The 18,058-nt window shown below is 44.5% G+C and overlaps 1 protein-coding gene and 1 long non-coding RNA gene across 4 annotated transcripts in view; one reads left to right on the forward strand and one right to left on the reverse strand.

Annotated features, from left to right (window-relative positions):
* The first annotated feature begins 631 nt into the window (after nucleotides 1-631).
* On the forward strand, nucleotides 632-8,473 carry LOC309517208 (uncharacterized protein). Of its 3 annotated transcripts, none has more exons than XM_082196332.1 (4): nucleotides 632-928; nucleotides 2,266-3,198; nucleotides 5,060-5,186; nucleotides 5,918-8,473. In XM_082196332.1, the coding sequence occupies exons 2-4, from the start codon at nucleotides 2,488-2,490 to the stop codon at nucleotides 6,958-6,960; spliced, it is 1,881 nt and encodes a 626-aa protein (XP_082052458.1). In that variant the 5' UTR covers nucleotides 632-928; nucleotides 2,266-2,487; the 3' UTR covers nucleotides 6,961-8,473. The 3 variants fall into 3 exon arrangements, with proteins under 3 accessions (XP_082052458.1, XP_082052460.1, XP_082052459.1); XM_082196334.1 differs by lacking the exon at nucleotides 632-928 and adding an exon at nucleotides 1,427-1,487; XM_082196333.1 differs by lacking the exon at nucleotides 632-928 and adding an exon at nucleotides 1,686-1,775.
* Nucleotides 7,049-18,058, reverse strand: part of LOC309517319 — a 40,302-nt gene continuing 29,292 nt past the window's right edge. The window contains exons 5-6 of the long non-coding RNA XR_014213184.1: nucleotides 17,125-17,244; nucleotides 7,049-12,245 (exon numbers count right to left, since the gene is read on the reverse strand). This is a non-coding gene — a long non-coding RNA (uncharacterized lncRNA). The remainder of the gene's footprint in view (nucleotides 12,246-17,124; nucleotides 17,245-18,058) is intronic.

The following is an 18,058-nucleotide window of genomic DNA, read 5'->3' on the forward strand; positions in this document are numbered from 1 at the left end:
CCAACTGCCTATGAGAGATTCCACTCATCTATCATGCCTAACAGTCACTAACTGGCAAATCCTCTGCAGATTCGTCCAAACCTTTTATAAATGTGTCTATACTTGTGGCTACATTTTGTGTAATTGTGAGGAAGTACTTTTGCGTGACCTGAATGTATCCAAATTCATCTCTCCGAACCCAATGTTCTGATATTATCAGAGGGGGAGAAAACAGTCTTTCAATCCATTTTCTTTTCTCACCATATAGAATTTCAGAAACCTCCGCATCACCCCTTTTATTTTTATTTTAAAAATGAATTTTCATTGGTTTCCAGCTAAAGGAGAAAAAACCCCTTCAAGCTTTAACCTCCTCTTCTTGGGAGGATATTCCCACCCTGCAATCATTTAAGTTGCCCTTTACTACATTATTCCCCCCCACCCACCCTCCCTTTTGCCAGCTCTACAATATCCTGTTTTTAGGTTGGGTGACTAGAACCGTATGTAGTATTCCAAACATGACCACATCCTGCAAGATAGCTCACTATTCAGCACAACCCTGTAAGGTAAAAATGATTCCATTTTACAGATCGAAGATAGAATCTGAGAGTGGACTTGCACAGAGGCCAGGCAGGGGTTTATTCGCGTAGTCAAAAGGGATTGCGATCTGGTCTAAAAAATGGGCACATCCACTGCCTTCTTAACTTGGTGTCTCTGAGCCTGCAGCAAGGCGTTTCTCCTAGACCAGATTATGAAGGGTTAAATAGGTTGATCTTTCTGGGTCCTAGAGCCCCTCCATATCTTTAGAGACAGGGGGAAGGAATAAGGTACGGAGCTTCCTCTCTCTCACAGTCAGCTCTTGGGGTTTTTTCCCCCTCTCTCTTCTTCCCAGCAGCAGCAAAAGCAGCAGATCGAGACAGTAGAAGCCCCCAAGCTGGGCAAAGCAGCAGAGGTGAGTCGATGGGAATTCTGCTCGCGGAGAATTGCAGTTTGCGAGATGTCTTGAAGTTGCGGGCGTCTGCTTTATTTGACTGACAGGGAAGATGTGGCTTCTGCTGTAAGGCAGGGTCATTCTTTCAGTGGAGCGATGATCATCAGCTCAAAACATGGGATGCAAATCCACGAGGGACTAGCTGGTACTGATAATCCTTCAACAAACCTTGCTGGAGCTATTTTATGAAGTGCTTTGCAGTCTTTAGCTTGTTCTCTGTCACAACAGCCTTGTGAGATAAGAGTACACTTGTTCCCGTTTTGCAGATGAGGATAACCGAGGATGTGTTTAGTGCCCAGCAGTGCTTTCTAATGCATAAAATAGCCTTCCCTAATCAGAATAGTGCAAACAGAGATTTTGTATCAAGTACTTCACCTGTGGGTTGTAAGTCATTAACAAATCATCATCATCATCTATTATTTATTCCCCAGCAACTCTGGGCGGCTCCCAACAGATTAAAACATCATATGCATGACTACCAAGAAGCAAGCCTCACTGAGTTCAGTGAGACTTATCCCAGGTTAGTGTTTATAGGATTGCCCTAAGAGATGCTCATGCATGTGTGTTAGCCCACCTTGAGACTGAGAGATGGTTTGTACTTTGTCTGCACAAACAATTGCTTGTGTGAATGGTCCACTTGCAATGAGCAGTGGGAGAACAGAACACTTTGCTGAGTTACAAGCAGGTAATCGCTGGTTGTCTTTATAGCTGTGTGTTCTGCTGCCCCAGCATCCTGAAGATCAGCTGTGAAGATAGATCTGAAAGTATGTGAACAATGGCAGAAGATGCACAGAAGTCAGAATGAAAGGTGATCAAGATTAAGGCCTGAGTGCCTTAAATAGCTCTTTGCCCATCTGCTCACACCAGAATAGCACAAGCAAAAATAAATAACGAAAAATAAAATAAAATTGCACTGGTTCCAGAAACCTGCATTTCTTTATGAATCCTGCTTATTTCAAATCAGTGTTTGAAATGTAGGGTCTCTCAGTAATCTATATCTTCTCACTAAGATTATACCGACCATTCTGATTTCTCCCTCGACCATCTCCCCAGGCTCTTGCAGTGTTTAATCCCTCCTATTTCTAGTCCCTGTGTGACATTTTTGCCCCTTCCAGACACAGCTGCCTTCCATTTACCTCAGAGCAACAGCACTGATTTTTCAACATTCCGTTCCTAGCCCTTATTCTGTGATATCACAGCAGCTCAGCCAATGGCTAGGAGCGAGGCATGAAGTCAGTGGATAGCTGTGAGCTCACTATGCGTATAAATGTCTGGGTTCTCTTTCCCTCTCTTCACAGGTTCTTAGCGCCTTAGATGGGGATTTTGCTGTGCTCTTGATGGGAGTAGCACTGTTGATGAGAAGCCCTGTTCTGTTGAGCACAGTCCTGCCAATTTGGGCATGGGAGTTGAGGAGCTGAGAGCAGCGTCAAGGCCAATGCCAAGGAGACAAAATGGCTGCAGTTGAAGGGAAGCAATAACACTACAGCTCTAACTGCCTTTGAGAGCAACCAGAGGGAAGAATGGAGGAGCCAAACCCAAGACATCCGGAACTGGGGGAAGGGGTAGGCAAGTCTCCTCGGGCTGTCCAGGCTGGGGCAATCAGTGAATTTCTGAGGTGGGCCACACCGCACCATGGTAGGGTTGACAGACAGGAGGGAATGCGCCCTCATGGAGAAGCCCAGTGGCAAGAAATCCTCAAAACGGTACAGTCCTCTCACTCAGGTTGGGCAACTTCCCAGCTGCCAGAGTTGCCACCTTGGGATGACCTGTCTACATTTGAGCGGGTGGTTGATGCTTGTCAGTGGCCACGAGGAGAGGGCATGGCCAAACTTGTGCCGAATCTCGCCGGGGAAGCACAGCAGGCCTTCAATAGCCTAGAAACCCGAGAAAGAGGAGATTATGGGAAGGTAAAAGTTGCCATCCTGCGGGAGGACTTTGTGAACGTGGAGGCCCAGCGCCAGCACTTCCGCCAGTTCCGCTACCAGGAGACCGAGGGTCCCCGGGAAGCCTGCAGCCGGTTGCGGGAGCTGTGCCATCGCTGGCTGGAGCCGGAGAGCCGGACGAAGGAGCAGATCCTGGAGCTGCTGATCCTGGAGCAGTTCTTGACGATTCTGCCGAAGGAAATCCAGATTCGAGTCCAAGAGCGCGGACCGGAGACCTGCGCCCAGGCGGTGGCCCTGGCAGAGGGTTTCCTTCTGAGGCAGCAGGAGGGGGGGAAGCGGGGACAACAGGTGAGGTCATTTATTCATGGTGGTCTTAAAGGGATGGGGGTTGGAGGACCGAATTGGAATTTTTCGGGTTGTTGAGTTTTAAGGAAGCACTGCTTCCTTAAAACTTTGACATGTGTCAATCATGCGACTATGGTGTCTTAGGATTGGCGGGTGGGTGGTTTCATCTCCTGTCAAAGTTGGCCTGCAGTAGTAGGGGAGATAGTGAGGGCACTGTGACCTATGGCTGAGAGTTATGACCTCTCACCTGGAAGGCCTGTCCGCTAACTTGACAGCTTGCTGTGACTACCTTGCAGCAGCGTTCAAAATTAGCCACTTGTGACCAAATGAAGGTGCCTGGGCACCAGGATGGCACCTCCACCATCTTAAGGTGTTTGCCTGCGGATCCTTGGATCGTGACTGTTTTCACACACTAGCAACATATCCTGCAGAATTCTATCTGTTACATTTTATCTGCACAGCCAGAATGAATTTCAGAAACCAAAAAGTCATATTGAAAAATACAACTTTCAAGCCATCTGGCCGAAGAATGGCAACCAGGCATTCTGATTTTGCATTCTATTTTGTAACTCTGGCTTAAGGAGCCATTTGGTGCCTGAGTTTCTAACGCTGCCTTGCAGTGAGTAAAATACACCCTGTACATACTCGGAGGCATATTATAAGGCTGAGCCCTAACACTGACAACAGATGGCTGATCTAATCACAGAATATACTTCGGTTAGAGGGGTCATTTTCCTGCTTCAGCAGCTGAGAGAAATGCTGCTTCCTTGTTTTTATGGCCAAAGTTTTCAAACTGTGGTCTGCATTCAAGCTGCATTCAAGTAGTCTGCAAAAAGTCTGTGGAACAGAGAACAGTATATGTACTTAGCTCTGCATTTGACTAATGTTTTTTCTAATGATGGCGATTAAGACCATTTTCTCCTGGACTGGATTATCAAACAGCCTAATTAAACCCTAATTTAGGGCCCATGATTTTCATAGTTCAGTCTGGTGCAGTCTATAATTCCTCCCCCCAACAATTTACCAGTTTAAAAGGGCTCTTCTCTGTTGCCAGGCCACCATCAAGTCCAAACATAGAAGCAGGATAAATACTGGAGCTAGCCTGAGGCTTAAAGCAGACCAAACTTTACACCTAACATCACAGAATTTGTTCACACAAAAAAGCAAGTCTGTGCTTATTGTCATATATATGATATGTGGGGGGTTTGATTTGTAGGACAAAGGTTTATTAAGTGGTCCATCAAGACACTGCCATTTTTGAGTGGTGGGGGTGGGGAGAAGAAGATACTTGAGAACTTCTGTCTTATGGAACAATCCTGAAGCTGTAGAGAACTTTGCAGTTTCTTAGCAAGTCTACAACAGTTATGGAAGTGCATCCACAGTTGCCCAGCAACCACTCACCTGCTATCTCCCAAGCCTTCAAAAGTCTTTTGTTCTGGTCTGTTGTGAGAAGGCAGCAGCAAAGAGATCCAGCAGGGGTCTCAACAGAACTTCATGAAGAAGTTTATGAAGTTGGCTAAGGGAGGGAAAGCTGTAAGCTCTGCAGATGTTGTTGGACTCCAATTCTCATCAGCTGTAGCCAGCAAGGATCAAGGGTCAAGGATGCTGGGAGTTGCTCCCCACTTCTGATCTGGACAGTGGCCAGGACAAGGCAGAAAAGTGATTTCTGGCTGGCTGGCTTGGAATGAGCTTCAAATGGTTGTGTCAGGCTTCACTTTTGTGAGTTTATTGTTTCTCACAACGGATAAACACTCAACACCACCATCCCATTATTTGTTTCTCTCTTGATACCACAGAGGATATCAGCCCGTGTAGGCCCAATATTCCTTCTTCACTTCCAGTGTGATTGTTGCTGTTGTTACAGGTATCGGGAACAGCCCAAGAAGGGCCTGCAAATTGCTCTGAAGCTCATCGGCCTCTGGGCAACACCAGGCAAAGGCAAACCTATAAGGAAGTCAGGCAGCAGGACAGTGGGAATGCCAGCTCCCCCGGTAAGGAACCACACCATTCCCTACATTATTTCCCCTCCAGTCTTCATTTCGTTAAGGGTGTGTTGGTCTGAATGTGGCCCATGCTCATTAACTGCTATCAAGGTGATGGAAAGAATGATGACAGTTCATCTGCAGATGTTCTTGCAGGAAACTGATTATGTTTGACCCATTCTGTGGTGGGAGCCACCACAGAAAAGGCCCATTCTCATCTTGCCACTCTACAGACCTCTCATGAAGTAAGCATACGAAAAAGGGCCTCAGATGATGATGACAGGGTCTGGGTTGGTACTTACCTACCCAACACACCAGAGTATGCATCTGGATTGGCATAGAGGTGGGGGAAGCTCAGTGGGTCTTTGTGAAAGAAAAATCCTGCATTTAAGGGCAAACCACATGCTTAACATAATACAGTTGGACCCATATGTGGTGAACTGATGCTTGTAGCTAAAATGTGAGCTGGGAAGTCTCTAACTGAAATCACTCTGTGCAAGTTGTGTTGTGGTCTGTCAATCTAAACTTGATTTAAGTCTAGTTACATGCAGGAATTTCTGAATGTTAGATTTTGTGGATGTTTGATAATTTGTCAACATTTTGTATTGTAGCATCTTGAGTACAGTGCAGAATTCTTTGGAGTACATAATTTTTTGTTAGGGTTCAACACAGAGTGTGTATGTGTGTTTGTGTCTACCTAGTCACAGCATTGTATCTGGCTCTTCTTTCCCACTCAACAGGTGCCAAGTTTTTGGGAAGAGCTGGACAGTATTTCCAGTGTCCGGACTGTGGAAAAAGGTTTAGGGGAGAGGAGGAACTCCGAGCTCATGGCGGTATCCACAGGAAGGACCGACCTCATGCCTGTGCTCAGTGTGGGAAAAGATTCACCCGCCCGTCGGGCCTAGCCAAACATCTGAAAACTCATTCAGGGGAGAAACCTTACCACTGTGCCCAGTGCCCAAAAAGCTTCATTCAGATGTCACACCTCACCAGACACCAGAGAATCCATACTGGGGAGAAACCCCACCCTTGTGCCGCATGTGGGAAGCGCTTCAACTGCCCGTCGGACTTGGCCAAGCACCAGCACATCCACACGGGTGAGAAACCCTTCCGTTGTGCCGAGTGCGGGGCAAGGTTTAACCAGTTCTCGCATCTCACAAGACACCAGAGAATTCACACAGGAGAGAAGCCCCACGCCTGTACAGAGTGTGGCGAAACCTTTAGCCAGCGAGCGCATCTTATCAGCCACCAGAGAATCCACACGGGAGAGAGGCCCTACCGCTGCACCTATTGCCAAAAATGTTTTAGCCACCTCTCGGCTCTTACAGTACACAAGAGAATCCACATGGGACAAAGACCTTACGGCTGCCCTGAATGTGGGAAAAGATTCATCGCCTCATCTGCTCTAACCAGGCACCAGAGGACCCACTCAGAAGAAAGGCCCCACACCTGTGATGAGTGTGGCAGGAGGTTCAACCAGCTCTCTCATCTCCACAGGCACCGACGGACCCATTCAGGTGAGAGGCCCCACAGCTGTGAGGAGTGCGGGAAAAGATTCAACCAGCTCTCATCTCTCACCAGACACCAGAAAATCCACACAGGGGAGAAGCCTTATCCCTGTGACGAGTGCGAGAGGAGGTTCGTTCGGCTGGCCGACCTCATCATTCACCAGAGAATCCATACAGGAGAGAAGCCGTACCGTTGCACCGAATGTGGGAGGAGGTTCCGGCAGAGACAAACACTCGTCAAGCACCAGAGACTTCATCCAATAGTGAATTCATAATCTGTTAACATGAAGCAAAGCAAAGCCTTTCCTGCTTTTGGGTTTATATCAAAGCAATTGACAGTATAAAACTGGATTTTTTAAAAAAAAGAAAAAAGAAAGAAAGATGAGGGAAGACATTTAATTCCAGCATCCCAGTTTCCCCTGTTACTTTTTCTACTGCCTCTCTCTGTTCCTCCCAAGGAAACGGATGCAATAGTTTATAAAGCCTTGTTAAAAGAGGATCTTCCAGTAGAATTGTGTCCCCCATCCACAAAATAAATTAAAATTAAAAAGACAGGCATGCATGAAGACACACATGCATGCTGGAAATGGAAGCTGTTGGATTCGGAAGCTACCTTCTGCAGTGTTCCAGTGTCGTGCAGACATTTGGATGAAATAAACAATATGTTATAGGCATGATGAAGATACTTTAGTGTTGGGGAGAATGGATTTCTCCTTAAAGAATTGGAAATATAGAGATCAAAGGGGTTGAATGATCTGAGTCAACTCTTTCAGCATAGATTTTCTGGTACTAAGATGAGCATCTTCTTTTGTTAGCACCATTTTGTCCCTCAACCATCCCCCCTCGCCTTCTTAATACTATGAGGAATGCCACACCATCTCAAATGCTGCTCAGTTGTTGATTTCAGGCAAATCTTTTCCTCCAGCTTAGATGGAACTTATGATTTTATTTATGTATTCCTTTGAATGTAACAAAGGGCCTTACAGTCTAAATCAACAACCCTCGTGTGGGTCATTATCATTCCCACTTTTCCAGATGAAGGGGCTGAAATAGACAAAGCCTCATGCCCAAGGCCATAGAGGGAATCCATAGCAGATCTGGAATTTAAATCCGGAAACTCCAAAAGGTGGCTGGCTCTCTGCATATACTACATTGTACCAGCTCACATTCCCCTCCCTCCCTATTTTCTCATCACACTTTTAGCAGAAGTAAACGAGAAGAAAACAGAGATATGGCACCTTCACAGAATTGTGATCTTTACTTGTTATGTAAATTTCTGTGGTTCCTGTTTTCCAGATAAGAAACTCTTCCTGAGACAGAATGGTTTGTCCAAGGTCTCCCATTGAGGCATGGCAGAGTCAGAGCTCGAGAACAGGACATGCTTGCTTTCTCGATCCATCTTCATAGGTTTTAGCTTGGAGAGGTCAGAATAGAATTAAGGTCTTCTCCAAGGTGTCAGTATTTTGCAGGAGGGGTTCAAGTGTGTATTAAATATTTACTTCTTTGTGCATCCCCTGCCAACCCCCCCCCCAACAGACTGTTTGCATTTAGAAAGGTGATGGGGAAATGCACTGAAAAGAGTAGTATGAACGAATGATGAATGGGAAGGTGTATACCTGCTGTGAAAGCAAATCAGGATGAATTCAGGATGAATGCTCATTGTTGTATAACCACCCTGCAAACGAATCAAAATGAATGCTGAATAAGGATTGGGCATAGTCTAACCTCCCTGTAAGTCTTGTGGAAGCAAATCATGATGAATACTCAATAAACACGTCATCTGGAGGAGCCCCAGATTTATTTATTTCGTGTGTGTGCCATTACTGCAGCACCTGCATTGTGTCTTTTCTGCAGTCTTTCTCAATGAGAGCATTTCCTCTTAAAGACAGATACTTGGAACTCTCTTGTGCTGTCAAAAGCCAAGTTTGGAGGGGGAATCACAACCGACAGGCCTTTTTCTCTTCTCAAGCACCATGTTATTTTCAAGAGAGCACCCTGGTCTGAAGAATGAACAACTCTGCCACTTGCTGAACTTGACCGTGTAAGCCAGGGGTAGCCAATGTTGTGCCCCCCAGATGCTGGGCACCAACTCATCCCTGGCCATGTTGGCTGGGGCTGATGGGAGCTGGAAGGCACCATGTTGGTTATCCCTGATCTAAGTACTTATATTTCAACTCTTGTTGGGTTTTGTCATTGACTGCAATGCTTGAGGAACGCTCTAAATCTGGAGGTTGAATAGGAGCCTTCAGGTGTACCAAACACATGTTCTGTCACTATTCCTCCTTGTTCTCTCTCAGCCTCCATCCTGTCCTCATATTTATCTCCAAGACTAGAAGGGAACCTGTTTTGTGATGGTGGAGAGGGAAGCACTGTTGAAAGAAAAGCCATGGATCTCATCCATGCTTTTTGTTGACCGTCTTAGTCCTCAGATAAGGATATGCTTGGAAAATCCAGTCCACTGGTAGCGTTCCATGTTGTGGCTGCATCTATAAAACTTGTGGGTGAATATGGAACATGGCAAGAATGGAATTTGGCCATTTGGTTGAGATAGGAAGTGGAGACTGAAGAAAGCATTGCTACAAGCTTTCTCTTAGGAGGCTAGGAGCCATGATGAGAAACCTGCCCCCCCACCTTCTAGCCTTGTGGCTTCCCATTGATTCCATGAAGACTGGTGCAATGACTGCAAAAGGCAATGCAAATATAGGTTGTGCCAACCAGATCATCATTTCATAGATGCTGGAAGGGATGGTCCTGCTGCCCCCCCAGTACTGCCTTGATCTCATATTGCAACTCCGGCATTCCATTTTTGCAAATTCCTTTTACACGCAAGCTCCAATGGAGCATTGTGAAGATCAGAAATGATCCACAGTGCAAATCCTATAAGGACAAAATATCGTTAGATTGGAATGGGGGGGGGGGTTCAAGTGTTTCAGAGGAAGGTTATTCAAGTCAGACCATGATAGGCATCCTTTGCTTGCCCTCAGCACCTGCTCTGATCCAGCTTCCAGGCCAGAGGATGGGGTTTCTATTCCTGTTAAAAATTATTAGTGGAAGTAGGAGCTGGTTCTGGGAATGTGTACCCTCTTTCAGATGAGCTGATGCCTTGGTCTGAAACAGTTCTCATGCAAGTCCAAGGAAGTGGCTACCCACCTGTGTGCAAAGTTATCTATAAAAATGCTTTGGAAGCAGCTGGGAAAGGAAGAGGGGAATATCACTTTACTGTTCTAGGGTTTGATGTGAGGGAAAGATGCAGGCCAAGCTGAAATACAGAATGGGGTAGGGTTGAATTGCCTAGTGATTATGTGAAATCTAAACAATACATCGGGGGAAATACTGGGAACAGTTAAGTATCTTTGTTAGGGATAACACACAAAAATAGCTTGCTGCATTTCTGTGCTATGATTTTATTAAAGTACAATTTGCCTGATGATGAGGATTCCTTTTGTGGTGGCTCTCTTCATCCCTATTTACACGCGTGTGCAAAGAAAAGCAAAACTTCACACCCAACCACCCATAAAGGAAGCATTTCTCGTGTTTCTCTCTGTGGGTGTTTCCACCTCACAGCACCAAGACAGGAATCCAACTCTGAAGGTATTGCCCACATACTCAGTTGTGCTTATTGGCAACGTGCAAGTGCCTGCATTTGTCACAAAGAAAGTGACGTGGCAAAGAATTTAACTATCTCTAAAAATGGACTAGAAATGATTTCAGTACTTGCCAGCCAGTTTTTGCCAAATTCTGCTTCCATCGCCAGGCTGCCCCATAACACCATTTTGTGTCCATTAATTTTCAGCCACCTCAGGGGGCAGGGGGATAGAGAGGTAGAAAGTTTGAGAATCCTTATTATTATGAGAGCACACCCTACTTCAATATAAGTTACACCGTGGTAGACACTAACTTTCTACCTTGGCTCTGAAGGAGTGACACCTGTTTTCTGCCCTGCTCATGCCAGTTCTTCTTTGCTATGAATTCTGGCAGATAGGGATGACAACACTGTTACACAGAAATGTGTCGCTTGCCACAATGAATATGCAAAGTCCATTTTACAGCTCTAAAATGTGGCTTGTCACTGAAATGAGTTGGGAGGGTACATATTTGGAGACAGCCCTTGAAACCCCACACATTAATGATTTCCAAATGCCATATTCACTATAGGAAGAAGCTGTATTAGGGTTCTCCTCCTTGGATCACAACTCATTTTAAATGAGGAACAGTGCTTGGGATGCTTCCTTGACATTAAAAAATGACATCTGGACATGCATAAATATAGGATCCTCATCCCCTTAAGGTTGTGATTTGACAGCAACAATCACAGGTAACAATGGCTCTCAAAGTGAATCATTCACAGTGGGATCAGGTTTAAATAGGGTTGTGTTATCGCCCCAACTCTATATATTATTTTCATCGTCATGATCCTACACTTTGTCGAAGGGAAACATCCCACTGGAGTAGAAATCATATATTGAACAGATGGAAAGCTCTTTAGTCTGAGTAGGTTGAAGACAAAGAGTAAAGTTACCCTAACTTCCATCATAGAGCTTCAGTATGCTGATGACAATGTAGTGTGTGCAAACTCAGTGGATGACCTCCAAACCATCCTAAATAGCTTTGCAGAAGCTTATGAAAAGCTTGGCCTATCACCCAACATCCAAAAAACCCAAAGTGCTGCACCAACAAGCACAAACAACCCCTCTGCAGCGTCGCAAATCCAACTCAACGGTGTAACGTTGAAAAGTGTTGATCATTTCTCCTACCTGGGCAGTTATCTTTCCACAAGGGCTGACATTGATGCCGAAATCCGCCTGAGCTCTGTGAGTGCAGGTTTCTCCCGATTGAAGTGCAGAGTGTTTGAGGACCAGGACATTCACAGGGAAACCAAAATGCTTGTTTACAAAGCTATTGTACTACCAACCTTACTGTGCTTCAGAAACATGGACCACTTATAAATGCCATCTCCCAACTCCTTGAAAGATTCCATCAATGGTGTCTCCCAAAAATTCTACACATCATTTGGGAAGACAGGCAAACTAATACCAGTGTACTGGAAGAAGCAAAGATCACCAATGTCGAAGCAATGATTCTGCAACATCACAACTTCATTGGATTGGTCATGTTGTGCGGATGCCTGATTATCGTCTTCCAAAGAAACTGCTGTATTCTGAACTTAAAAATGGAAAGTGTAATGCTGGTGGTCAACAAGAGGTTTAAAGACTGTCTCAAGGCAAATCTAAAAAAATGTAGTATAAACACTGACAACTGGGAAACACTGGCCTGCGAGCGCTCCAATTGGAGAACAGCCTTTACCAAAGGTGTCATTGGCTTTGAAGACACTCAAACTCAGGACGAAAGGGAGAAACAAGCTAAAAGGAAGGCACGCTTGGCAAACCCTCGCCATGATCATCTCCCACCTGGAAACCTATGTCCCAACTGTGGAAGGACGTGTGGATTCAGAATTGGCCTCCACAGTCACTTACGAACTCACTATTAAGACCGTGTTCATGGAAGACAATCTTACTCAGCTACAAGTGGTCACCGAAGAAGAGATTTTAAGTACTGTATCCTGTGAAAAAAGGCAACAGGAAGCTGCAATTCTGTGCTCATTGACTTGAAAGTAAAATTAATTAAATTCAGTGGGACGTCTGAGGAAATATGAGCAGGACTAGGCTATAGGTGAATTTTCCTTTAAACCCCACTTTAGGAAATGGCTGTAGTTCTCTGCATTGCCAGCTTGGGGAGCCACAGAACTGGTACATAGCACTCTATACTGTATGTGTGAGAGTAATTTTCTGTTTTTCCTTTTGGTGCATCTGACAGTTGCAGCAGCTGCCTAGTCAGTTTCTTAGGTGGTGCAGCAGTTGCAGACCCTTCAAACATCAAAGCTGACTTGTTGCATAGTTGGCCAAGAATGTGGGAAGCACTTTCCATTGTTGTTGTTGTTGCTGCTGCTGCTGCTGCTGCTGCTGTGGCGGCATTCAGGATAATTTTAGCAAACCCATTATGATTTACATTTATAACCTGCTTTTTGACCATCTTGAAAGCACCTAAGAAGGGAGAGAGAAACTGGAAAGCAAGTATGATGTGGGCAATAGCAATAGGACTTAGGAGAAATCTGTGTTCAAATTCCTTTATTGTTGTGATGTCCGGTCACCACTTTTCAGCATAATAAATTTACCTCACAGGTTTCTTGTGAGGATAAAAATGGGAAAGGGGGAGACCACATACACCTAAGAACCTTTTTCTAGAAATATTACTTGAGGGAAAGTTGATATGAAAATGCAGAAAAATAAAAACAGAACATTAATTCTGAATCCTAAAGTAAATTAAATATAATTATTACACAGTAAGGAAATAATTAAATTTTTCAGCTTTGGTAGGCTCAGTGTGTTTGTATAGCTAATGTATGCATATATAGTCATAGCTTCAGCCTCCAAAAACAGCCAATGAGGTTCTTCTTGCAGGCTTCCCATAGGCCTCTGTGATAACCAGATGCCTGACTAGATAAGTTTTTAATGTTATAACCGTGTTCCTAATGACAGATCTCCTTTGGAAGCTTGTTTCACTTTATGTTATCCATGTTTTTGTATACGTAACCACTAAACAGTGGTTTCATTTTCAATACGGTCAAGCACTAAGGATACTTTAGTGTTTTCCTAGAAATGCTACAAGCGCTCAGATTCCAGTAATACAATACTGTGAGGTCAGCCAGTATTTTTAATCCCAACAGTGCAGATGAGGGGGGCCTGAAAGTCTGAGGCCTGTCTGAGGCCACACAGCAAGTTCTGATTGACCTGAAATTCAAACTGGGATCTCATGCTCTGAATAACCATTGCTAGAAGCAGAGGCTAGAGCACACTGTGAACACAGTGGTGGTTTTAGCAAAATCATCATCATCATCAACAACAACAACAACAACTCACAACGTGCCACATAAAGTCACTGGTTTATCTTGGTCTATACATGACTCTAAAACTCCAGCTCAAAATACCAGCTGAGTGTTGATCCCCTCATTACTGTGCCAGGATAATGACCAACAGAAAGCACCCTTGCCAAGGTAAACAGCGCCCAAGTCTGCAGCTGTTGCCTAGAGGTTCATTAGGCAGGAATGTGCCACCCGCCAGCTGGATGGGCTCCAGGGCAGCAAGACTGACGGTTAAGGAGGATCAGTCATGGAATGGAACAATGGGCATCATAATGGGTCCAGTTCCTGACCCATCCTGGACCCCCCCCCCCGGATGGAAGCTGCATGAGCCATCTTTGGCTATGGCAATGGAACAATCTTGACTCTAAAGGAGCAAAAGTGTTTATAAGGGAGGGGGTTGCCATGGCCGCAGGCCCCAGAGATGACTGGCCTGGATAGTTCACAGGTCGGTGACCAACCTGGGTGAGTTTAAGTAACCCACATCAAAGATGGAAGAGGTGAGGCAATATTAATCAAATGGAGTTATAAACCTCCTGCTTAATTAGGCACGGTGGTATCAATCTGGGAGGTTTCTGACAAGGCTCACACCCTAAGGTGCAGCTCAGAGCTCAGGAAAGTCTTCAATTTGGTTAGGAAGATGTTATACACTGCCCACCAAGACGCTTCGTCAAATAACAAAAAAGAACCCTATTTCCCATACTTTGGGCAAGACCCAAACATACACACTGGATTGTGATGTGGTAGACCGTTGCGGGGTTTTTTTAGGTGTCTTGCTTGTTCACATGTAAAGTGGTGCAGGTGGGGAGGGGGTTCAGTCCTACTTTTCTAGAAAAAGAGGTGCTGAAACTCACCATTAACACCATCTCATTCTCTTAGAATGGCAAATGGCACCCATCTGAGAGGTGCCAGAACTGAATCCCAGCAAACTCCAGCTGAAAAAAAGCCCCCCACTGGGAGAGAGGAGCTAAATTTCTTTCTTCCTGCATATTACCTTTCCACTGTTGGTTGTTTCAGGCACTTTGCTCCCTTTCCCACCTCCATTAACTGAAGAAAGGGAGAAAACACCTGGAACAACTGACTTTGAGGTGCTTTGAGGTGCACGAATGGCTGGTGCTCAGACTGCGGGGTGTTTGTTGGACTATGGCTCCCATCATCCCTCCTGACCACTGGCCATAATCGCTTGGTCTGATGGGACATGGAGCCCAACAACATTTAGAGCAGGCTTCCTCAACCTCAGCCCTCCAGATGTTTTGAGACTACAATTCCCAGCATCCCTGACCACCGGTCCTGCTAGCTAGGGATCATGGGAGTTGTAGGCCAAAAACATCTGGAGGGCCAAGGTTGAGGAAGCCTGATTTAGAGGGCCATTGGATCCCTACCCGGGTTCAATGGATTTCTCCTCCAAGCTTTTACTGTAAAAACAGCATCAGCATCAACAGCCTTGATATGTGAATGATGTCCCTTTCATGCGTAATTTTACATACTGAAGTTGGCACTGGAGGGGTAAAATTTCCAATTCCCTCTTGAATCTGCCCCCTGAAGCAACTGTTGTACTTTCCTTCCATTAGTTTCCATAACACCATTACTTAATGGTATTATGGATGGGAGGGGGAGAATGCTCTGTTGATGGCAATGTGTTTTACTTCACTTACTCCAAATTGCCTCGTGAGGGGTAAGATAATGTTCTTTGAATGCTCGTAAGCCTGTCCTGCTGCATATGAGGGAGCTGTTTCTGAGCAGGGCTCTGGACTTCTGCCCCCAAATCCTGCCCTGACAGCACATCTGACAAGCCCCACTAAGGAGGAGAAATTACTGGTACTTGCCTTTCTCTAGCATTATGCTCCCAGACAGGCAGTAGTGCCTGCTGAAAAAGCTGAGCTCTGCACACCAGGAGAACTTTTCCTCTGCTCCTCTCTTTGCCCCCTTCTCTCCAAGAGCACTAAAGAATTTCAGCGAGTGACTCTCTATGGAAACCCAGACCAAACAAACAGCGCACTACCCACCTGCCTGTGTAAGCCCCCCCCCCGCCCTTCCCCAGAGGGAGTTTATTGCATTTGTACATCAGTAAGCCACCACTGGCAAAGGGCAAGCCACACGCTAGGCAAAGGCTGCCAAGGAATAAGCAAAGGTCAGGACAAAAATCTGTTCAGGGAAAATATACATATCAGCAGGCCCTTTTGCAGAAGGCTTCCTGTTGATGCACATCAGGTAAATAGATCTGGTGAGAAGGGGTACTCAATTCTAAGCTTTCAGGGTTCATCCTCAAAATTGCTTAACAGTGGCTGTGTACGCATCAAAGTGTTGATGTACACATCAGTCACACGGATCCAATTTTTCTGCATGAGCTTTTGTGCATGTTCATCTACACATGAATGTTTTCAGTTGAACACTATCTCCATGTTTCCCATTAACCATTGGCCTCCCTAATAAAATATTTGAGGAGGCTGGGGCCCCCCAGAGTTAATGGGCATTGCCATTCAAATGGTGTGTATGCACTGTGTCTTGTGATCAATTATGCTGGGCATGGCTTACCTGACCCCTCTCCCAATATTTTATTCAAGTTGGCACTCCTGCCATCCACGCTAGTAGGTAGCCCTTGATGGGATATATTTGTGCAGATATATTGTGTGAAAAGCAACTGCATAGTTGCCATATAACATCACCAGCCTTATTCTTCATTACACAAAGTAGCCCTTACTGTCTAGGTTTTTGTATGGCCTGGTATTTGATGGGCAATGGCTATTCCAATCTTATGGAATGTGTCACACCCAGATGACTTGTGTGGAGCTGGAAAGGAACACTTTGTGCAATTTGAATTTAGCCAGGGGAAAACAGCACTGCTAAAAAGTACTAGGCTGGCAAAAACAGTGCTTCTTTGGGGCTAGCGTTGCCAGCCTTTGTGATTGCTTTCTTATTTATTTTATATACCATTTATATGCCCAAATGCCCGTAAGTGGTTTACAACTATAAACATAATTAAAATGCACAAGAACATTAAAACATCTTGCTTGCATGTTCAGCCTGTGAAGAAATAGATATTGCAATATGTTGTCCTCTAGTGGAAACTCCTCTTTGTCAAAGCTACCTTAGAACTTCCCATGAGAAATGTGAAGAAATTGGGCGATTTTTTTGGTATATAATATTGGTATATATTCATATACCAAAAATATAATATAATATAATATAATATAATATAATATAATATAATATAATATAATATAATATAATATAATATAATATAATATAATATAATATAATATAATATAATATAATATAATATAATATAATATAATATAATATAATATAATATAAGTTATAAACCACCAACTCAGAAAAAATATCAAGGTAGTAAATAAAATCATAAAATACAGAATGACCAACACTGAATCAAATTACGTGCAGGTCTCACTTTCTGAATGCTTGCTATGCGAAAATTCACTTATCCGAACACAAGGTATTAGTACCCAAACCTTACCATACACACCACCAATTCAGATATCCAAACAGCTGAATTGCTTACTTGTTTGTGCTTTGCTGGTCAGTGGCAGCCATTTTCAGGCTTAAACCAGGCAGGGAGGAAGTGGGAAGAGATCGGACAAATCAGCTTTCCCTTTGTCTCTCATTTGATGGTTGGCTGCAGCTGTTTCAGAAAGAAACCATGGAGGGAGTGAGGAGGGATATTGGACAAATCACAAAATAGAAATGTTACTATAGGAAAGAATGGAAATTGTCAGCTCATTAAGCAAACCACTTGCCTAATGAACAATTTCCTGGGAATGCATTGTGCTTAGAAAGTGGGACCCTGTGTCAATAATATGAAACAGAAATGGGCAGATCAGGATTCTTTTGATGATCCTTAGATGTTTCTGATTCACAAACAATTGGTGATAGCAATCCATTTTTCTTCCTCCCTGTGCCTCAATATTATAAAAATGTAAGAATGTATTTCTGAAGCCCCCATTGGATGATTTGTAGTGTCACACGACACCCCTGGATTTGCACAAAGCCAGGGAGGGATAGAGGAGCAAAAATGAAGGCAGGTTGTACAACACTAATGGCCATGGCATGGGAGCAGGAAGGGATGGAAACTGAGAGGGGGGAAATGGTGGTTTGAAACAATGGCAGAGGTTTGACTAAAGTGAGAGTGGAGAAACACCGAGCACCTTTAAACAACAGGAGTTTGAATAAAGCAGGGGGAAATGGAGGGGGAAATGGCAATACTAAATGGCAGAGGCTTGAGTAGAGCAAGCAAGGGTTTTACTGAGGGAAAGAGATGGCAGTTTAAAACAAGGTTTGAGCAAGAAGGGAGTTGCGAAAGACTCTGTTGTGTTAGTTTTTTGGTTTTAGTTTTTAAGCCTCAGTGTCTCTCCATCCCTGCTTTTCTCAATCTTTTGCATTATTTAAGTACAGTGTGGTTGTGGGGGGCCCCCAATCTCACTGGGAAAAGGAAAAGG

The sequence above is a fragment of the Podarcis vaucheri genome, assembly GCF_965113315.1.
Source record: "Podarcis vaucheri genome assembly, chromosome: 13".
NCBI classification, from domain to species: Eukaryota; Metazoa; Chordata; class Lepidosauria; order Squamata; family Lacertidae; genus Podarcis; species Podarcis vaucheri.